The 20,495-nt window shown below is 37.2% G+C and overlaps 1 protein-coding gene across 1 annotated transcript in view; it reads right to left on the reverse strand.

The window, feature by feature from the left end:
* Window positions 1-12,253: 12,253 nt before the first annotated feature.
* Window positions 12,254-20,495, reverse strand: part of LOC132139701 (ubiquitin-associated and SH3 domain-containing protein B-like) — a 30,319-nt gene continuing 22,077 nt past the window's right edge. Inside the window, exons 4-14 of the mRNA XM_059548257.1 lie at window positions 20,268-20,466; window positions 19,886-20,055; window positions 19,289-19,497; window positions 18,618-18,768; window positions 18,411-18,528; window positions 17,492-17,614; window positions 16,952-17,044; window positions 16,671-16,815; window positions 16,392-16,498; window positions 16,165-16,274; window positions 12,254-15,049 (exon numbers count right to left, since the gene is read on the reverse strand). Of these exons, the coding sequence (XP_059404240.1) occupies window positions 14,912-15,049; window positions 16,165-16,274; window positions 16,392-16,498; window positions 16,671-16,815; window positions 16,952-17,044; window positions 17,492-17,614; window positions 18,411-18,528; window positions 18,618-18,768; window positions 19,289-19,497; window positions 19,886-20,055; window positions 20,268-20,466 (1,563 nt within the window). The 3' untranslated portion in view covers window positions 12,254-14,911. The remainder of the gene's footprint in view (window positions 15,050-16,164; window positions 16,275-16,391; window positions 16,499-16,670; window positions 16,816-16,951; window positions 17,045-17,491; window positions 17,615-18,410; window positions 18,529-18,617; window positions 18,769-19,288; window positions 19,498-19,885; window positions 20,056-20,267; window positions 20,467-20,495) is intronic.

Below are 20,495 nucleotides of genomic sequence, written 5' to 3' on the forward strand. Positions count from 1 at the left end.
ACCAGAGACAGTTTATAAGAGACATGCCACTTCCTCAATCCTCAATACAACTATATAAGGAAAACCCGTAACGGCAAAGATGAAGGTTGTGTGCACATGTCCCGCCCCTCCCGCTAGAAAGCCAATCATCTGCTTTTAACAGTCAAGCCGGGAAACATTTAAGCCTATCGTCTGGTTCCACTGACGTATGCGCACAGTTCAGCAACCCTTGCGCATGCGTAGTAAAGGTATAACCTGTGGGGAAAAAGGCGTTTTAAACCTTATTTTGGGGCAAAGTCATCAAAAATTTTCACAGATTTTTACCATATTTCTCTGCTGTTTCTATACATGCTGTTTTTATGTCCTGGTGACCAGTGAAAGTGCAGTTCTGACTCAATGCCCATTCATTTAGATAGGAGCCTGGTCTTGTTAGTCTGAAATAGCTGCCCGGAGGCGTTGCCAAGATGGTGGCCGAGTGGCACGACTTGCCTGAAAGGACTCCGGGATAACAGACCAACCCTGCATCCCAATGTTCATACTACCCATCCTAAATAGTATGTGAGATTGAAATAAGTGTGTCCCAAAGCATAGTATGTTGTAAAGAGTATGCCAGAAGTCCTTGGATGGTCGACTATTTCAGGTAGATTTTTGGATCCGTGCACACTTTGATGGCTAATATTACCCATAGTCCATTGCGCTTTGACGAATGATTCTGTTCAGAACTACAAACACAAATAAAAAACGAAAAACATTTTTTTACGTATTTGTGACGAGTGGGGCGGGGCCGAGGGATGTGAATTTAGGTCCTTACATGCACGTATGCTACAAGCTCACACAGACACAGCCGCTTGGCAAAAAAAAAAAAAAAAAAAAAACACGGCCGCTTGGCTTTTGGAACCGAAATTTGGCACCGAAAGATAAATAATTTTTCGATACTCATAGTATCAAAGTTTTTCGTTCGATACCAAAGGCATCGAAGTTCGAAGAACATTTTAATAATTGCATAATTATTTTGTTCATTGTAATGTCAGAGTCACCACACTAGAACATGGGAACAAATAAAAGTCAAGTACAAAATATTCTACATGGTATTTTTTTGTTATATTATAGTCTCTTCATTGTGTTTTCCTCTTTTGTGCACTTTTACATAATACACCAACACTTGTTAACTTAAGTGGACATTTTCTAACTTTCCAAAGGAAAGAAAGTATAAGACTTTGTAATTTCTATTTGTTTCCATTGCACTGGACAGTGAATAAACCCTCTCAGAAAACTGTCATATGGAGGAACTAGCCTACCTGCAAGTGCATAATAACTTTACTTAATTTATACTTGTATGCTTTATGGCTGCAGTATAAGTTGCAGGATTCCACATCTACAGAAAGGCCTACAGAATAGTCTGCACAGACAGAGGAGACATAGGCCTACAGGTGGGCAGTGTATAGCCAACTTTTCCTTTTTATTTGTTGCATGAGGCATGTGTCTAATATCTCTTGTTGCAGGCACTTGACCACTGGCTTTTCTTTACAAAGAACAATTGAAATAAAACTCAAGGAACTAAGCATATTTGTCTTTTATTAAACATTTAATGAAAAGTGTTTTTTTGGCAATGTTGTGTAATATGTCACAGGCCCTGTCAGGTGTGCAACCCTCAGACTTTTCAGACTCTGAAATCTTCCCTTTAGATAGCCAAAGTTAATCTCATTGTGTGCCCTTGTCCTGGAGCTGCAACTGGTTTGGGTCAGGGAATGGGGTCATAAAACACCTGTCTGCAGGCAGGAACATGTCATAATCACCTATGAAATAATGCAGTTCTGTTAGGATCAGCATAAGTGTAATATAGCTTGATATTTAATTGTGGAACTTTCCTTACCACTTTTCAAATAATGTGCATAAATGTGAATCTCTGCAAATTCTTAAGTCATGCACAGATCCTGGCCATTTGCTTTCACATTTGTGATATGGAAGATTTGTCAACTGCCTTTTTTATTTGATATAATATTATTAATCTGGAATATTAAGAATCACAATAGTAATTGGGCTGCACATTTACATTGTGAACCCCCTTTCTGTTCACATAATCCCCTTCATTGAGGCCTTGATGGCAGTCTATGGTCTAGCATAAGCCTGAGTGACATATACTGTAATCAGCATGGCCATGATTGCATGATCTTCATTAAAAAATATTTAAATAGTCTAATAAATAGTATAGTCGTCTAATAAATAAAAAAATAAAAAACTGCTTAAAAAACTGCTTTACAACTTTGGGTCTAAAGTGGCTTGGAAATGTCACCAAAAAAACTAAAACTGTTTTTTAAACCTAAAAGCACCAGGCAAACTCCGAATGGCACGACAGACAGCACTTTCCATCAAGTTCTCCGCATCTCCAATAGTAGGCTATAAAGGAAAGAGCCACTCGCAAATAATCTTAGGGTAGGCTACAGTTTGTTCTGTAGTTAAAGCCCGACTCCGACAAGTCGAAAATAAATGTGCCTTTCCAACAAATTAATAATGTAAACGACAATCTCAAGAGTCACGAAAAAAAAAAAAAAAAAATATATATATATATATATATATATATATATATCTTAGAAAGTGCACTATCGCGCTGGACTTCCCGTATCATCTCCGTTTATGAGCCGCAGTCTAATCCTGTTTACATGAAATAAGCCTGCTCGCGAGCAGGTTTAAGATTGCACACCTGTTGCTATGACAGCAAGTCCGGGATGAGCTTCGAAGAACCAAACAATCCAAGATCATGCCAAATCGTCAACATTCAAATCCAGCTAACTGAATAAGAACGAGCCCCTGATGACGACTAATTTACTATTGTTTTGTTCCCTGTCATTTTGATTTATTTTATGTTTGATTCATCGCAGGGTTGCTCTTATGTCATACTCCGTGGTTCCCTTAGACATTTATGCATATTTGTGCACTCTTCAAAAACAGCGCTTCTTGAGCATGTGTTAAACTTTATCAATTAATATGTATATATTTAAATAAAATGGAAGATATAGATTGTACTGCATGTTAGCTGTTTATTGTGCCCAAGAGCATAATTTATTTAAATCCATATGTCTTACTAACAAGAAACTATGATTCTAACCACAGGTCGTGATATGTAGCCTATTTCCAACCACGCAAGTTTGCGATACTGTTTGTGAAAGTCCGTTTAAACTATGGTTTCAGAAAACAAAGAATCGTTGAACTGTGTTGGTAACGATGGAACTTACGATGCTTTTGGGAAACGCAACCCAGATCAATTCACTAATTAATCATTCAGACTCATTTGTGAATCAGTTCAAAATGACTTTTAAAAATCATTTAAATTAAATCATTTACTTTTTAATTGTTATTTCTACAAATCATTTAAATTTAGGTGATTAAAACAGTGAACCAGTTCAAACAATTCACTGAAAAACTCATTCACAAATCGACATCACAGTTGACCTGCACTCAAACTTAGCACACAAGAGCAATTTTAGCCAATTAAATGTGTTAGAGCAAATAAAAAATAGAAAAATTTATATTCGTTATATAAATGTGATGATTTTCATGAGATTTGATTCATTTCCATACCTTTTCCAGGTCTGTAAAACATTTAAAATTTCCATATTTTGTGGAAACCCTGTGCAGCAGATCAAAGCAGATAGTGTAGGTGTGGTGAACATGTACAGGACATACAGTACAATGAGCGAAGATGACCAGGAGGACAAAAATAATATACAGGCAAAGCATTTTCCTTTCAGTCTTATGATTACTACCACACACATTCATTCACACAGGCAACTATCACTGTGACATTCAATCAGCGTTACCTGATGCTCTTGTATTGTTGAGAATTGTGTTAACAGGAAGGGATTATGTATGTCAGCCCTCTGCACCACCCCATCACCTTCCCCCAGTGTTATAAAGCTAACCATAAGTCCTTTTGTCCTATAGCTGACCTGTATAACAGAACAACTCAACTTCCTTATGATAAAAAACAAAGTACATGTAATATAAGCTGTCAATGAGATGGTCCAAAATAGCTCAACTACATACATAAAACAAACGTGAACACTGACTAAAACAAGTTCTATTAAATATAAATTTTATCAGTACGTCTCTATGGCTTATAGGTAGCTTTTCTCTAGTTTTATCGATCATTTTAGATGGATTTTTTTAATTAACTTGACTCAATGCATGGAATTATGGAATTGGGCATGGGGTATTTTGTAGCATGCCAATTAGTAAAACTATTAGTAAAACTAACAAAACTTTTTGCCACTTTTTTTTCAGTGTGTTAAGTGAAGCGGGGTCGAGAGCCATGGGAGCAGAGCCAGGCCGGTGGAGTAAATTATAATAAGTGACACCTGCGCCACTCACCAGACTCGAGTCCCATGGAGGAGCTCCAGAAGGAGAAGAATAAAAAGAGGAGTGACGAAAGTGCAAAACGAGAAAGGACCAGGCCTGGGATTTTTTTTTTTTAAATGTTTATTAATTAGAAAGTGTCATGAACACTGGAACGGTGCTAGATCAAGTAAACTTCACCAGAAACTAATATTACTGCAGACCTGTCTCATATAATTTGTGATCTTATTGTAATAATTTATTTACATAATTCTTTAAATAAAATATTTGAAAGATATTATGGTGTGCAATTTTGACTAATTAATTAATTAATTAATTAATAAAAATAAAAAAAACTTGCAGAAGAAATCATCCAACAGGTATTCTATGCATTCTGGTAGCACAGAAACTGGAGTCACTGCATGCCATCTAGTGGCTACTAGAGTGTTTCATGCATTAGCTGTAGTAAAGGAAGGTTTATAGAAAATCTCTTGATAATGCCTGCAATTCTTTAAAACCTTATTATTTAATTATTCCATATGAAACTCGAAAATATAAGTATAAAGAATTCTCACGCAGGTTGTTCGATACAACTGCTTCAGTCAATGTCCAAAAACTACATGAAAACACAACCCAAAAAAGCAAAAAAAGTATAATAAAAGAAGTCCATAAGACCTAATATATTTCAACTTTCCTGAACCCATGTGACAGAAAACAAAAACAATAAGAGCTATTATGTAATGGCAAGATATTTAATTTTGGGTGAACTATCCCTTTCAGAGATCCTAAAAGGATATTAGTCCAAAATTCGGGAAACCACATTGACCTCTAAAAACTCGCTGCGCAAGCCTTTTATTTTTATTGTTGTTGTTTGTGTTATTATTAAAGGTAAAGTGCAAAGGTAGGCATGGAAAAAGTAACACAGTTAAGATGATTACAAGGTGTACAGTCGTGGCCAAAAGTTTTGAGAATTACATAAATATTAGTTTTCAAAAAGTTTGCTGCTAAACTGCTTTTAGATCTTTGTTTCAGTTGTTTCTGTGATGTACTGAAATATAATTACAAGCACTTCATACGTTTCAAAGGCTTTTATCAACAATTACATGACATTTATGTAAAGAGTCAGTATTTGCAGTGTTGGCCCTTCTTTTTCAGGACCTCTGCAATTCGACAGGGCATGCTCTCAATCAACTTCTGGGCCAAATCCTGACTGATAGCAACCCATTCTTTCATAATCACTTCTTGGAGTTTGTCAGAATTAGTGGGTTTTTGTTTGTCCACCCGCCTCTTGAGGATTGACCACAAGTTCTCAATGGGATTAAGATCTGGGGAGTTTCCAGGCCATGGACACAAAATTTCAACATTCTGGTCCCCGAGCCACTTAGTTATCACTTTTGCCTTATGGCACGGTGCTCCATCGTGCTGGAAAATGCATTGTTCTTCACCAAACTGTTGTTGGATTGTTATGAATGGTGTCAGGATGCTTTACTGTTGGCATGACACAGGACTGATGGTAGCGCTCACCTTTTCTTCTCCGGACAAGCCTTTTTCCAGATGCCCCAAACAATCAGAAAGGGGCTTCATCGGAGAATATGACTTTGCCCCAGTCCTCAGCAGTCCATTCACTATAATTTCTGCAGAAGATCAATCTGTCCCTGATGTTTTTTTGGAGAGAAGTGGCTTCTTTGCTGCCCTTCTTGACACCAGGCCATCTTCCAAAAGTCTTCGCCTCACTGTGCGTGCAGATGCGCTCACACCTGCCTGCTGCCATTCCTGAGCAAGCTCTGCACTGGTGGCACTCCGATCCCGCAGCTGAATCCTCTTTAGGAGACGATCCTGGCGCTTGCTGGACTTTTTTGGATGCCCTGTAGCCTTCTTTACAAGAATTGAACCTCTTTCCTTGAAGTTCTTGATGATCCTATAAATTGTTGATTTAGGTGCAATATTAGTAGCCACAATATCCTTGCCTGTGAAGCCATTTTTATGCAACGCAATGATGGCTGCACGCGTTTCTTTGCAGGTCACCATGGTTAACAATGGAAGAACAATGATTTCAAGCATCACCCTCCTTTTAACATGTCAAGTCTGCCATTCTAACCCAATCAGCCTGACATAATGATCTCCAGCCTTGTGCTCATCAACATTCTCACCTGAGTTAACAAGACGATTACTGAAATGATCTCAGCAGGTCCTTTAATGACAGCAATGAAATGCAGTGGAAAGGTTTTTTGGGATTAAGTTAATTTTCATGGCAAAGAAGGACTATGCAATTATTCTGATCACGCTTCATAACATTGTGGAGTATATGCAAATTGCTATTATAAAAACTTAAGCAGCAACTTTTCCAATTTCCAATATTTATGTAATTCTCAAAACTTTTGGCCACAACTGTACAAATATAATGAGCAGCAACATAATACAACATTAATGCATTTCACATTCATAAGCATGCTTTCTTCTGAAGCGGAACTTATTAGGCTACTTATTGTATACAATATCGATATCGTTATAATGTGCTTATCTTTATAAGAACTTGACAAAAGCATTATTTAAACAATGGGTTCTTTATGTGTATGTGTATATTATAGCACATTATCTAAAAAGTAGGATTTACCTGTTTGGTGGTAGAAATCAATATTCGGATGCTATCCGTCAGAGGATGGCAAACCGTCATGATTTTTCTTCAAATAGACTATACAGGTCCTTCTCAAAAAATTAGCATATTGTGATAAAGTTCATTATTTTCCATAATGTAATGAAAAAAATTAAACTTTCATATATTTAAGATTCATTGCACATCAACTGAAATATTTCAGGTCTTTTATTGTTTTAATACTGATGATTTTGGCATACAGCTCATAAAAACCCAAAATTCCTATCTCAAAAAATTAGCATATCATGAAAAGGTTCTCTAAACAAGCTATTAACTTAATCATCTGAATCAACTAATTAACTCTAAACACCTGCAAAAGATTCCTGAGGGTTTTAAAAACTCCCAGCCTGGTTCATTACTCAAAACCGCAATCATGGGTAAGACTGCTGACCAGAAGGCCATCATTGACACCCTCAAGCAAGAGGGTAAGACACAGAAAGAAATTTCTGAACGAACAGGCTGTTCCCAGAGTGCTGTATCAAGGCACCTCATTGGGAAGTCTGTGGGAAGGAAAAAGTGTGGCAAAAAACGCTGCACAACGAGAAGAGGTGACCGGACCCTGAGGAAGATTGTGGAGAAGGACCGATTCCAGACCTTGGGGGACCTGCGGAAGCAGTGGACTGAGTCTGGAGTAGAAACATCCAGAGCCACCGTGCACAGGCGTGTGCAGGAAATGGGCTACAGGTTCCGCATTCCCCAGGTCAAGCCACTTTTGAACCAGAAACAGTGGCAGAAGCGCCTGACCAGGGCTACAGAGAAGCAGCACTGAACTTTTGGACAAATTTTGCATGTCATTCGGAAATCAAGGTGCCAGAGTCTGGAGGAAGACTGGGGAGAAGGAAATGCCAAAATACCTGAAGTCCAGTGTAAAGTACCCACAGTCAGTGATGGTCTGGGGTGCCATGTCAGCTGCTGGTGTTGGTCCACTGTGTTTTATCAAGGGCAGGGTCAATGCAGCTAGCTATCAGGAGATTTTGGAGCACTTCATGCTTCCATCTGCTGAAAAGCTTTATGGAGATGAAGATTTCATTTTTCAGCACGACCTGGCACCTGCTCACAGTGCCAAAACCACTGGTAAATGGTTTACTGACCATGGTATTACTGTGCTCAATTGGCCTGCCAACTCTCCCGACCTGAACCCCATAGAGAATCTGTGGGATATTGTGAAGAGAAAGTTGAGAGACGCAAGACCCAAAACTCTGGATGAGCTTAAGGCCGCTATCGAAGCATCCTGGGCCTCGATAACACCTCAGCAGTGCCACAGGCTGATTGCCTCCATGCCACGCCGCATTGAAGCAGTCATTTCTGCAAAAGGATTCCCGACCAAGTATTGAGTGCATAACTGAACATAATTATTTGAAGGTTGACTTTTTTTTTGTATTAAAAACACTTTTCTTTTATTGGTCGGATGAAATATGCTAATTTTTTGAGACAGGCATTTTGGGTTTTCATGAGCTGTATGCCAAAATCATCAGTATTAAAACAATAAAAGACCTGAAATATTTCCGTTGGTGTGCAATGAATCTAAAATATATGAAAGTTTAATTTTTATCATTACATTATGGAAAATAATGAACTTTATCACAATATGCTAATTTTTTGAGAAGGACCTGTAGTTAAACACCGGATTTGTCAGTGTTATGGATCACAATGACTGACTCGTTTAATAAATGCACCTAAGTGTCGTGCTAATGTTTCTTTGAAAAATTTTACGTTTCAAGCATCACTCCAGAAGCCAACTGCGATGGGTTTCACAAACGCGCGCACACAAACCTATGACGTTTGCAGTGTTCGCGTGTTTAATTCCGCGCATTTTATTTCATTAAGATCATTTTTAGAAAAAAAAAATAGGAAAAATGCAAACACATTTTTACATTAAAGGAGCTATGTGGAGGTTTTTACTTAAAAAAATCTTTAAGATAGAGTTTTCATTTGTACATGTATGAACCAACCATGATGTAAAAAAAAGAATGACACCTCGACTGTCCACCACGGTTGCCTCTATCAGCCTGTAGGCTCAATTGTTTGTGGAGGAGTCGGGCCGAATTGGCACGAAAATTCACTAAATGTGACGTCATGCGCGTTCTCGTCTACTTGGGCTTACAACCCTTCTTTTACTGTCTATGACTGTGAGCCTAATGAGTAATGAATAAACTGATACCTTATGTTCTGTGAGCAGGACATTCTTCAGGAACATTAAACATTTCAAACACCTCTAGAGCCACACCTTCACCCCGCTGCTGGCCTCCTGCCGGAGGCATGAAAGGAAATAAACACTGAGAGCTGGATGCAGAATCAAAATACAAGCTGAAGCAAATCACTATAGATGATCAACAAGAAAGCATCTTGGTACATTAGTTCAATGACATGATTGTGCAATAAAAGTCACTTAAAAATGATCCATTACAGCAGAACAGTAACTGTCAGTAAGGTTACATAAGCAATATAGCAGTACTGTATATATACTGTACACTATATCGGAACCATATTGGTTATCACATGATATTAGAGATTTTTTTTAAATGTATCAATAGATATCATGTCTGTGTTAGGTATACCTTACCAAAGGTTGGAGTTAGTGAGATTTAAAAAATAAATAAATAAACATTAGAAATTCATGTTTTTATTAAGTTAGGACACATATTGTTTTACATTTTGAATTCATTACATTATTTTGATCTTTGTTCATCAAAGAATCCTGAAAAAAAACATGGTTTCCACAAAAACAATTGCAAAAACAAAACAAAAATTCAACCGTGATAATAAATGTTACAGGTAACGTAATAAGAGATTTTTCATATTTATACTGTAAATAATATCCATCCTTTAGTAAATAAGTAAATAAATACCATTTACAACCGTACGGCACGCCAGCCATTATAGTAAGCAGCGGCAATAGTGTTTTCAGATGGACTCTGTGGATGGAAAGAAGCGACCAGCCTCCGGCAGCACAATTCAGACACCCACGGACACTCCTCGAAAGTTTAAAAAAAAAAAACGTATCTAGTGTGGCAAAAAGAGAGAGCGACCAGCGTCAGTGGTTGCTGCGGCAACCCTGGTTGATGTGGTCGTGCTCGTACGAGCGTGCGCACTGAGAACGAGCATGAGACTGGCTGCAGTTCCTCTAACGGTTAGAAATTTCAGAACCTACGCAATGCTCCTTTAATATGATTATTATAAAGAAAATGAATCGCGCGTTAATTTGGAGGGAGAGAAACAATGGAGGAATTTTTTAAATGGATATTGGACCAATCAGCTGTAAGCACATCTTTAAAGGGTAACGTTACATACACGGTTTCATCTAATCTCATGTTAATCTTGAGTACCTATAGAGTAGTACTGCATCCTTCATATATCTAAAAAGTCTTTAGTTTTATCATATTTATAAAAGAAAAATACAGCTTTCCGATTCTTCCCAGAAAAATCAGAGCTCCTGGAGGCGTGTCGTGAGCGGAGCCATAATACTGATGTTTCTTGTTGTTGCCATTAACATATATTCACTTATGTGCTGATTTCCAACAAAAGACAGAAGTCTGATGCAATTGTACTTACATGAATGGGGTCTTTTATCACAGGAACGGCTCCATGTTTTAACAGCAAAGGATGTCCAAATCCAGCGTCGACTTAGGCCTTGTTTATAAAACATTCGTCACTCAAATAACCGGAACACACAAAGGCACTTGATACACTCCGTTGCTGCCCGGAAAAACAACTGTATCCACTGTTCGTGTAACGCTGGGTTTTTTGGGAAGCTGAACATGGTAAACTTTCCCTCACATCCAAAAATGCACTCATTTGGAGACATTCTCGAACAAATCCTATGCAGCGCTGCCGACGATTTTGAAGCGCGTTGATGTGCGCGGTCTCGCTCTCCTCTGGTCAATGTGTGTGCGCGGGCGCGCTTTTCCGGGAGAAATGCTCATATAAGGACTTCCGTTCTTGTCTACGTCATTAGATCCACGATCGAAAAAAACCCGCCGAAACTTGTACAAATCTGGAAGTAAGAAATTCTCAGTCATTCTTCTAAATTATTTTTTAAAACTTTAGCCAGAAAGTTTTACACAAACTGCATTGTTTTGACACTGTTACAATACTTCAGTGCTTAAAATACACTTCATTACTTTTTCAAAATAATCCAAGTAGCATTTGAGGAGCTTGCACTGATTAGGGAACTAATGAATGTTCATGTAAACTCCACCCACGGGAACAGTTTTTCACAGGAACCGAATATTACACAACACCGGACGCGACCCATGAAATCCCCAACAGCACACAGATTCCCCATCCTATTTCTGACCTAGTTCCAGCTCTTTGCAACAGTCGCTTCAAACACTGTGTTGCGTCGCGCCGCTCGTGTCCTGTCTGTGTAACTTAGGCCTAGTAGATACGGTGGCGTTCTAATCAATTTTACACAAAATATACTTAAAAAAAAACACCAGAGACCGCTTAGACAAATGTCTCACGTGCTGAGAACGCTAACCTAACATATAAACACAAAATCATTTATGTTTAAGAATCACTTACCTCCGGGCGATTCATGATCAGGGTCAGAGAGTGGCAACCTCTTGAAGCACCACCACGTTCGCGCTGGGAAACTTCGCAGTCCCCAATTGGCCAAAATGCTCTGTTCGACTTTTCTGAGATCATCTACTCTTCCCTGTGGATGACTTGTGACCTACTTTCTGTAAGATCTGAATTTTTGAGTTTGAATTTTTGACATTGAATTTTAGAAAACTGAATTTGAAGTTCCGAATTTCTTCATCTTAAACTTGAATCTGAATTTTTTTAAACTGAATATTTGCAGCATAAGAATTCAGAACAAAAAAACTAGCTGTTTGAAAATACATGTCTATAAAATTCAGCCATAAAAACATTTCAGTTTGTTAAATTTCAAATGTTCAATATTCGTTTAAAAAAAATCGAATTCATAACTATTTAAACTACCACCTAAAATTCAATTTTGTTAGATTACACTTGCAAATAATTCAAATTTATACAATTCAAATTCAAATCATTTTGTCATTATAATAGCTCCATAAAATAATAAAAAATATAATACACTGATAAATTAATTTATTTTAAATCATAATCTTTATATTCGAAAATGATTAGGCTATGCCTGCAGGGTCCAAACTGAACAAGCTATTTGTACAGAGACCTTTATTGATTTCAAAAGCAATAACACAATCATTTAATTTTTTAGTATTATTTTTGTAACCTATACTTAGTAATTTCATTGCAGTAACCATATTGCAGTGTAAAGTATGACAAATATCACAGAAAGAACTCTGCAGGATGACAAAAGATTTATTTCCAAACATGCTTTACAAATGTTACGCATGAAAATAAGTCTTAAAATAAATTTCAACAACTTCAAAGGGTAGCTTCGTGATGGAATGTGACTTCAGAATTTCTTTAAAAAAATAAAATAAATACAAATAAAATTGAGCACTGAACTATAAATGTAGGCTATGTTTGGTGAAATCATTTCATGTAGCTACAACTTTTCAGTATGGAGGGGTTACATTTGCTTTTTCCTCTTGAGCATGCAAGGATAATTTTCAAGATGCTAAAACGCCCCCCAAGTAAAACTTGAATACCTTCAAATGAATCAGATACAGTTTACCTTGACCTTGAGATGACCTGAATGAAAGCATACAATTGTATATAAACTAAAAACTACTCATTTCAGGGAGGACCAAACCACAATTAATAACAATAGCTAAAATAGCAATCTGTATTTCTTACTATTTTCTTACGATTTCCTCAGTCGCTGATCAGTAAGTGTACATAAAACATCTCATGATTCTGAAGAGCATCAGGAAAAAGATAAATCCTAATGGAAAATATGGGAATTGTTGGTCAGAATATGCTTAAAGTATACACATTAAAAAATGATTTACTCTGCCTCTGAAAAAAATAAAATAATGAAGCACTTTGGCTCATATTACATCCTCATTCCTTTTCAAACAGTCAGAAGTTGCACACATAGCATGCTTCTGAACACATATAGTGACAATATTACCTCTGATCTTTTGTCCATTTGTACTCGTTTAACTCTCTGTGGTAATACACGATAATAGTGGTTTGCCATATTTGGAAGAACAAGGATTTATCTATTCATGGTAGACATGTTGTAATGGCAGACAAGGGCGATTTAATAAGGTAATTCTTTTTCATAGGAGACCAGCATTTTCATCTTCCAGCACATGAACAAACACTCAACCACACCCACACACACTTACGCTGGCTTGGCTAATTAGAAATCTCTACATAAATTCATCGATACTGAGAAAAATGTCTCGTTTAAATTCATGAGTAGGAAGCATTTAGAAGGTTATGTTACTGCTGAGCTGGAAAATGGCAAATTAATGACATATTTGACTCCCTGTACTTTGAAATTTTTGAAAAGGATAGTTCACCCAAAACGAAAAAAAATCTATAGTAATTTACTCACACTAATGTTGACTCCTGACCATGGATTGGCATGTTTGGTCAAGTCTAAAACTATAGCAAAATCCTATAAACCTCTTTTGCTTGTGTAGTGCATTGCACATCTCATTATGCATGCCTCCTCCTTATCATCATTAAATGTCAAACCATAGGTGGGCTAAAATAGTTATGAAGTTCAGGGAACACAGATAGCATATTACAGTAATCGTAACAGATATGCTTATGTAAGTCATCAGAGTGGGGAGAAACACTGCATTATATAGTGATTTATATATCATCATTTGCTATGGCTTGATTTCTGTATTCCAAAAACAGGAAACAACAAACAAAAACCTGAAGCCTCAACATATTCTCTTTACAACTATATGACTATGAATACATAAATAAATGCAATTATAATTTTTCCATTTAAAGGTGAAACACATCAAATGGATTTTACTATGTTACTTAGTATATACAGACACGTTACTCATTAATGTACAATCCTTTACATTGTTGAAGCATTCTTTCCTGTTTAGTTTGATATTTCAAGTGCTCCGAAAGTAAAGCTTACATTACAGCAATGTGTTCCTTAACAGCTGCACACAACATTATTTAAGCTGCTGCTTATGAAGTTGTAACCATTTGTGGCACTGCTTTTGAAAGTTTGATGACATCCTTACTGGGTTTTTCATCTCACCCTTTTAAAATGGCCCCTAACATGCGAAAAGTGTGACAGTACATCTTTAAATACCATCTCCAAATAAGCCCTAACTAACAGTCCTCACAAAGTGTCCTATAGTTGCAAAGTGTAGCAGCATGACAGCAAGGCACAAGACGAATGTGCTGTCCACCAAATCCACTTCTAAACTACTTTAAAGCTGCTTCATCTCAGTTTATCTGATTGCCAGAATATTCTTGTGCTTTCATGAGTTGGTGAGTGGGTTTGTGGCAGGTGTAATTGGGAAATCTTGATGCAATTGGTGGTGCATGTCTATTTGATTCACAGTGTAATATAGGGAGACGTATTTCTCCCCTACAGAGTGTAAGAAAATGGAGTTTACAAAGGGTTCGGAGACCCAACTCGAGTCCAGCGGCATCCATTTTGGAAGTGTTGGATGACTCATCAACTCACTGAGGCAGGAAACCTGAGTTTATTCCCGTGTATTACATCCTGTGTTTGATGTATGTCTTTGAAGCTCTCCGATATTTAGTTTCATCTGGGCTACATTAGGAAGCAAGTGTTCTGCTGCATCTTGTCTATAGGCCAGTAGGCCATATATAGGCAATATGGTGTTTGAGCACATTATGGAAATCTACCACAAATATTACTGCTCTCATGCTTTATATATTAAGACAGGGCCAATGAGGTGTACTGCAGCATTGCAAGAACGTGGCTATGGAAGCATGAGCCTTTTATAGTGCTACAATGCAGGTCTGTGAAGATGTGACTTGAAAGCATGTCTCTGTTGCCTTTGGAGGAGGAGCAGTGAGGGTAAAAGTTGCAGAGCCTCCTCAGTCCTGCAGCAGCGTTTCTCTCCAGTTAAAGCTGTGATTGGGTCCATGCGTGAGCGGCAGGATGGGTGGATCCACGAGCTGCCAAACGCCCGTCTCGCCCATCTCCTCACAAGCACAAAAGCCTAAGTAAGGTATCTGTGCAAGAGAACATGGAAGGGAGAGAGTATCTACAGTAGATTGTAATTATCAAATATCATATAACATAAGACTGAAATAAAAACCTAAATATATACTACTATTCAAACACATTTTGTGTGTGTGTGAGAGAGAGAGAGAGAGAGAGAGAATGTCTGCATTTATGTAGGCAAAAATACAGCAATATTGTGAAATATTATTAATTGAAAGAAACTTGTTTTCTTTTTTAATATTTATTAAAAAACCTAATTTATTCCTGTGATGACAAAGCTGAATTTTCAGTAGCAATTACTGCAGTTTTCAATGCCACATGATTCTTCGGAAATCATTCTGATAAACTGATTTGCTGCTCAAGAAAAAGGTCTTATGTCTTAAATGTCTAGTTTTGTGTTTCTTCTTGTTAGATTTGTTACATTTTTTCTTTGATGATTTTCTTTAGATAAATTTAATGCATTTTTGCTGAATAAAAAGCATTAATTTCTTGAAAAAAGAAATCTTACTGACCCCCTTTGAGCAATTATTTATAAAAAAAATTTTTAATAAATTAACTATATCTGTAATTTACATACATGTGTACCTTTACATAATAATCTTTTTATGTATTTATATAATTAATATTAATAAGTCAATATTCACATCCCTTATATAAATATATATATATATATATATATATATATATGAAAGTGATGTGACATTCAGCTAAGTATGGTGACGCATACTCGGAATTTGTGCTCTGCATTTAACCCATCCAAAGTGCACACACACAGCAGTGAACACACACACAGAGCAGTGGGCAGCCATTTATGATGTGGCACCCGAGGAGCAGTTAGGGACACCTCAGTCGTGGTATTGAAGGAGGGAGAGAGCACTGGTCATTCACTCCCCCCACCTTCAATTTCTGCCGGCCCGAGACTCGAACTCGCAACCTTTGGATTACAAGTCCTAATCTCAAACGATTAGGCCATGACTTAACTGGGTCACCATTGGGCCACAACTTCACTCTAACCATATACACACACACACACACACACACACACAGATATATATATATGTAAACAATTATACAAATAAAATATTTGGAAAAAATCGACAACTGAGATCTGAAGAGATCTGACCTTTCTGACCACTTGCACAAAGTCTTTAGAGTTCTGTGGGGTCAGTCCCTGAATCTGCCTTGTACAAGCCTCCAGAGAGGAAGCATGGGCCACAATCAGCACTGTATTTCCTGTTGGACACCACATGGAAACATAGTAAACATAAAATGTCTTGAAACATAAAACCTTTGAATCAGTATAGATTCAGAAAAAAAAAACATGCAAAAGTACCTGCACGCAAGACCTACCCAGATTATTGCACTCTGACAGTATTTCACGCGTCACTTGGAAGCTGCGACTGATGTATGTTTCATAGGACTCCGACACGGCCAGTTTACTGATGGGTATATGAGGTCTAGAGGGGAACAAGATGACCTAATAATAATTAATAATTCCTTTCACAGTAAGAACATATTCATGAAATCAAAAGGAGACCAATTTTATTTCATGTAAACAATTAAAAATGCGAGCAATCAGAAACGTTACAATCTAAAACTGTAGCAAAAATTGAACATCTAATAAAACACCTGTATGTTGTATCCACACATATGTTAGCAGCCGCCAGGTCTGCAGGAGGGATCCAAGCAGGTAATGTGGTTCCCGACACCCATTTAGTCCACTCAAACAAACCTGGCTCAACTCTGATCTTAGTCTTCCCATCCTTTTGAAGACCTGAGATATACAATCCATAAAAGGAAAATAGGCACATGGGATGTAATTGATTTAGGAGTGAAATGTGCATGGCTAATGCATGCCCATTTGTGAATGAACAGAAGAAAGATGAAAGAGCAATAAGGTGCGGTTTTACCTCTGAGGATATTATAAGCGGTTTGCACGCAGCGCAGAGAAGGGGAACAGTATACAAAGTCTACCACTGTATGACTTTCCAGGAGAGCCTCCCCTATAAAACAAAGTACACATAAAGTAAACAAATGCTTGGGCCAACAGCAAAGCAGAAATGACACACTTCATATCTAATGCCATTTATATGTAAAACCAAGAGGAATTAATGTGATCTTGCACTTGAAGGGATAGTTCTCCCCAAAATAAACATTTTTTCTTCATTTACTCACCCTCAAATTGTTGCAAACCTGAATGAAATTCTTTCAGCTGTTGAACACAAGCGAAGATATTCTGAACAATTCTTTTAACCAAACAGTTGAAGGTAGTTCCATAGCATGGAAAAAAAGTACCAGGGAAGTCAGTGGTTACCAACATTTTTCTAAATATCTTCTTTTGTGTTTAGCAGAAGAAAGAAACTCATACAGGTTTGGAAAATTTACAATGTGAGTAAATGACGACAAAATTTTCATTTTTTGGGTGGATTTAACAGTAAGGAGGGACAGACCGACTAGACGAGCCTGTGTGGATCCGAACACAGTGATAGGACAGTCCTTATCATAGTCCCTGTACCCCCCACTCCTCGCTGGGAGACTCAGTGGCATGTTGAGGTTTGACCGCACATATCGACCTGTTTAAGACATATGTTTAAGAAATATGCACAAATGAGCATACATCAAGATATTAAACATCAACAGGGTTCTCACACATTTTGGCCAATAAATTCCCATGAATTTCTTTGATTGCTGGATACAGTTGCTACTTTTTTGATAAATAGCGGATAAAATATTTTAGAGCTTAAAGGGTTAGTTCACCCAAAAATGAAAATTAGGCTGTGTTTTACTCACCCCTGAGGCATCCAATGTGTATATTGTTATTTCAGATGAATCCAGTCGAAGTTATATAAAAAAATTGTCTTTGATCTTTCAAGTTATTTAACGCCACTCAGCAGGTGTTGCAAGCATCAGTCCAAAAGAAGTTAAATAAAAAGCATCCAACTATTAAAAAAAAAAAAAGTGTATCAAGTGGCTCCGGGAGGTGAACAAAGACCTTCTGTGTTGAATCGATGCGTAATGTAAGAAAAATATCCATATTCAAAATGTAATAATCACTTGAATCTAGCTTGCGCTCACTGGCGTTTTTTATTTAACTTCTTTTGGAATGATGCATGCAACACCCACTAAGTGGCATTAAACAGCTTGAAAGATTTTTAATATAACTCTGACTGGATTCATCTGAAAGAAGAAAGTCATATACACCTAATATGACTTGAGGGTGAGTAAAACACAGCCTAACTTTCATTTTTGGGTGAACTAACCCTTTAATATAAGTGTTGCATTTTAAAACTCCCTATAATTCCAGATTCGACCTGGTCATGGGAACAACAAAAGGGGTTAAAGAACTGATTTGGAAAGTTGAGCTCAGACCTTTGGCATCAAAGCACTGAGTGATCCAGTGTTTCCCAAACACTACATCCATTCTTTCACCATGGCGACACACAAACAACGTTCTCTTAGGCAATCGAGACTGATTAGGGCATAGGATCTAAAACAAATCATAAATATTTGAATAAAACCTTATACCTAAAAAAAGTTTTAATATTCTGTCACATCATTCCCCCTCTAGAGTTTTACCTGCATAGGTTGACACATAACGCTCAGACTGTTGGGATCCATTGACATGGGATCATCAAAGAGACGACCGTCCATGTGTGAGTCAAGAAAAATCCCACCCATTGCACCCCTGATATCGGTTGGGGGGGTTAAGTTAAGAAATGAGAAAGACCTAAAACAAGAGGTAAAGAGATGAAGAGATTAAAATATGTTAGTTAATGCTTTTAGTTCTAACATATCTTCACCACAGACCCATAAGATTTCGACACTATACTATTATGATCACCAAGGATCCATTTATTTCATCATAAATACAATAAAGCCAATAATATTCTGAAATTTTATTAACTTATTCCTGGGATGGCAAAGGGTAAATCCAGTCTTCAGTGTCACATGATCCTTTAAAAATTATTCTTGTTATTTTCAATATTGAAAACAGCTGTACTGCATAATTTTTTATAATTTTTATAACTTGTCTAACTATAATGCATTTTTCAGGATTCTTTGATAAACAGAAATGTCAAAAGAACAGAATTAATATGTAGTATAAATCTTTTTGCAACTTACTGTCCCTTTTTATCAATTTAATGAATCCTTGCAGAATAAAATAATTAATTTCTTTAAAAAAAACTGACCCCAAACATTTTAAAATAGTGTAGAAGCAACTTTAGTTACTTCTTGACCCATCTTACCCATGAAGGACCCAAGTATCACACTCGTCTGCCCTATTGACGTAGTTTTCTGGCAGTAACCCAGATAACCCTGTGCTCATCGAGGTCCCATAGACCCAGCCCTCACTGGCAGTGGCCTGTTCTATAGACGACATGAAGATAAAGTCACCGGGCACCAGCTCCAGTTCATCATCATTCTGAGGCACATAGGGGTACATCACCCGCAAGGTCTTAAAACAGAAAGATAGAACGTTACAAAGCCACCAAAACCCAAAAGTCAGTATATTATAATAGAATTCATTAGTAATCTATCAGCATTAACAAAAAGAACAGTTAAATTAAATATGTTCAATTATTCATAGTAAATACAACAGATTAATACTTATGACTAAGTGTATCCATCTTATTTATAATTTGGAAATTATTAAAATAATTGCACGGATACAGATGAATCAATGTATATTTTATTTGGACTTTCGATAGCATATATTTGGTACCAACAATGATAAATTATGTACTAAATTATGATAAAATGATAAGATTAACTTAAAACAAAACACTATAATATTAAGGATGTTAGCTAAAAAAAAAAACAATGAATGACGACAATTTGACTACCTCATGATTGGCAAATCGGATGTCCCGTGACAAAAGCACAGCCTGCCAATCACAGCCCAATGTTATGTCTACACCTTTGGCAAGTTTTTCTAATGATGCAAGATGGTTGGATTGGAAGTGGTAGGCCAGAGTTACATGAAGCTGCTTCTTATGGGGCTCCACACGAACATCTGGAGAGATAGAGAGAATTTTAAAAAAAATTACATTGAATGAACATTTTAGGCAATACAAATGCCTGTTTTCTTCCATGACAGTAAAGTACACTAAAATTGAATTGAAAGAGGTAAGAAGGGAGCTGCAAAGATAAAAAAAATTAAGACTACTGTTCCACTGTGTCATCATCAGTTATAGGCAGGCATAGAAATAACACACACACACACACCTGCTTTGGAAGCCGCCTCAGTAGCAAAGTCTGTAGCAAAGCTCTTGATCACCTCAGCCACCTTCTCTTCCACAAAGAGGCCGATGAAGTTTGAGGAGGAGTAAAACTCCAGGGGCAGTGGGGAGGGGAAACGACCTTTCCACTGACCCACCACTGCCTGCAGAGCTTCACACAGGACATCTACCTTACTATCTGCACACTACAGTGACAGAGAGAGAGAGATACTGT

This window comes from Carassius carassius, chromosome 4 (assembly GCF_963082965.1).
Source record: "Carassius carassius chromosome 4, fCarCar2.1, whole genome shotgun sequence".
NCBI lineage: Eukaryota > Metazoa > Chordata > Actinopteri > Cypriniformes > Cyprinidae > Carassius > Carassius carassius.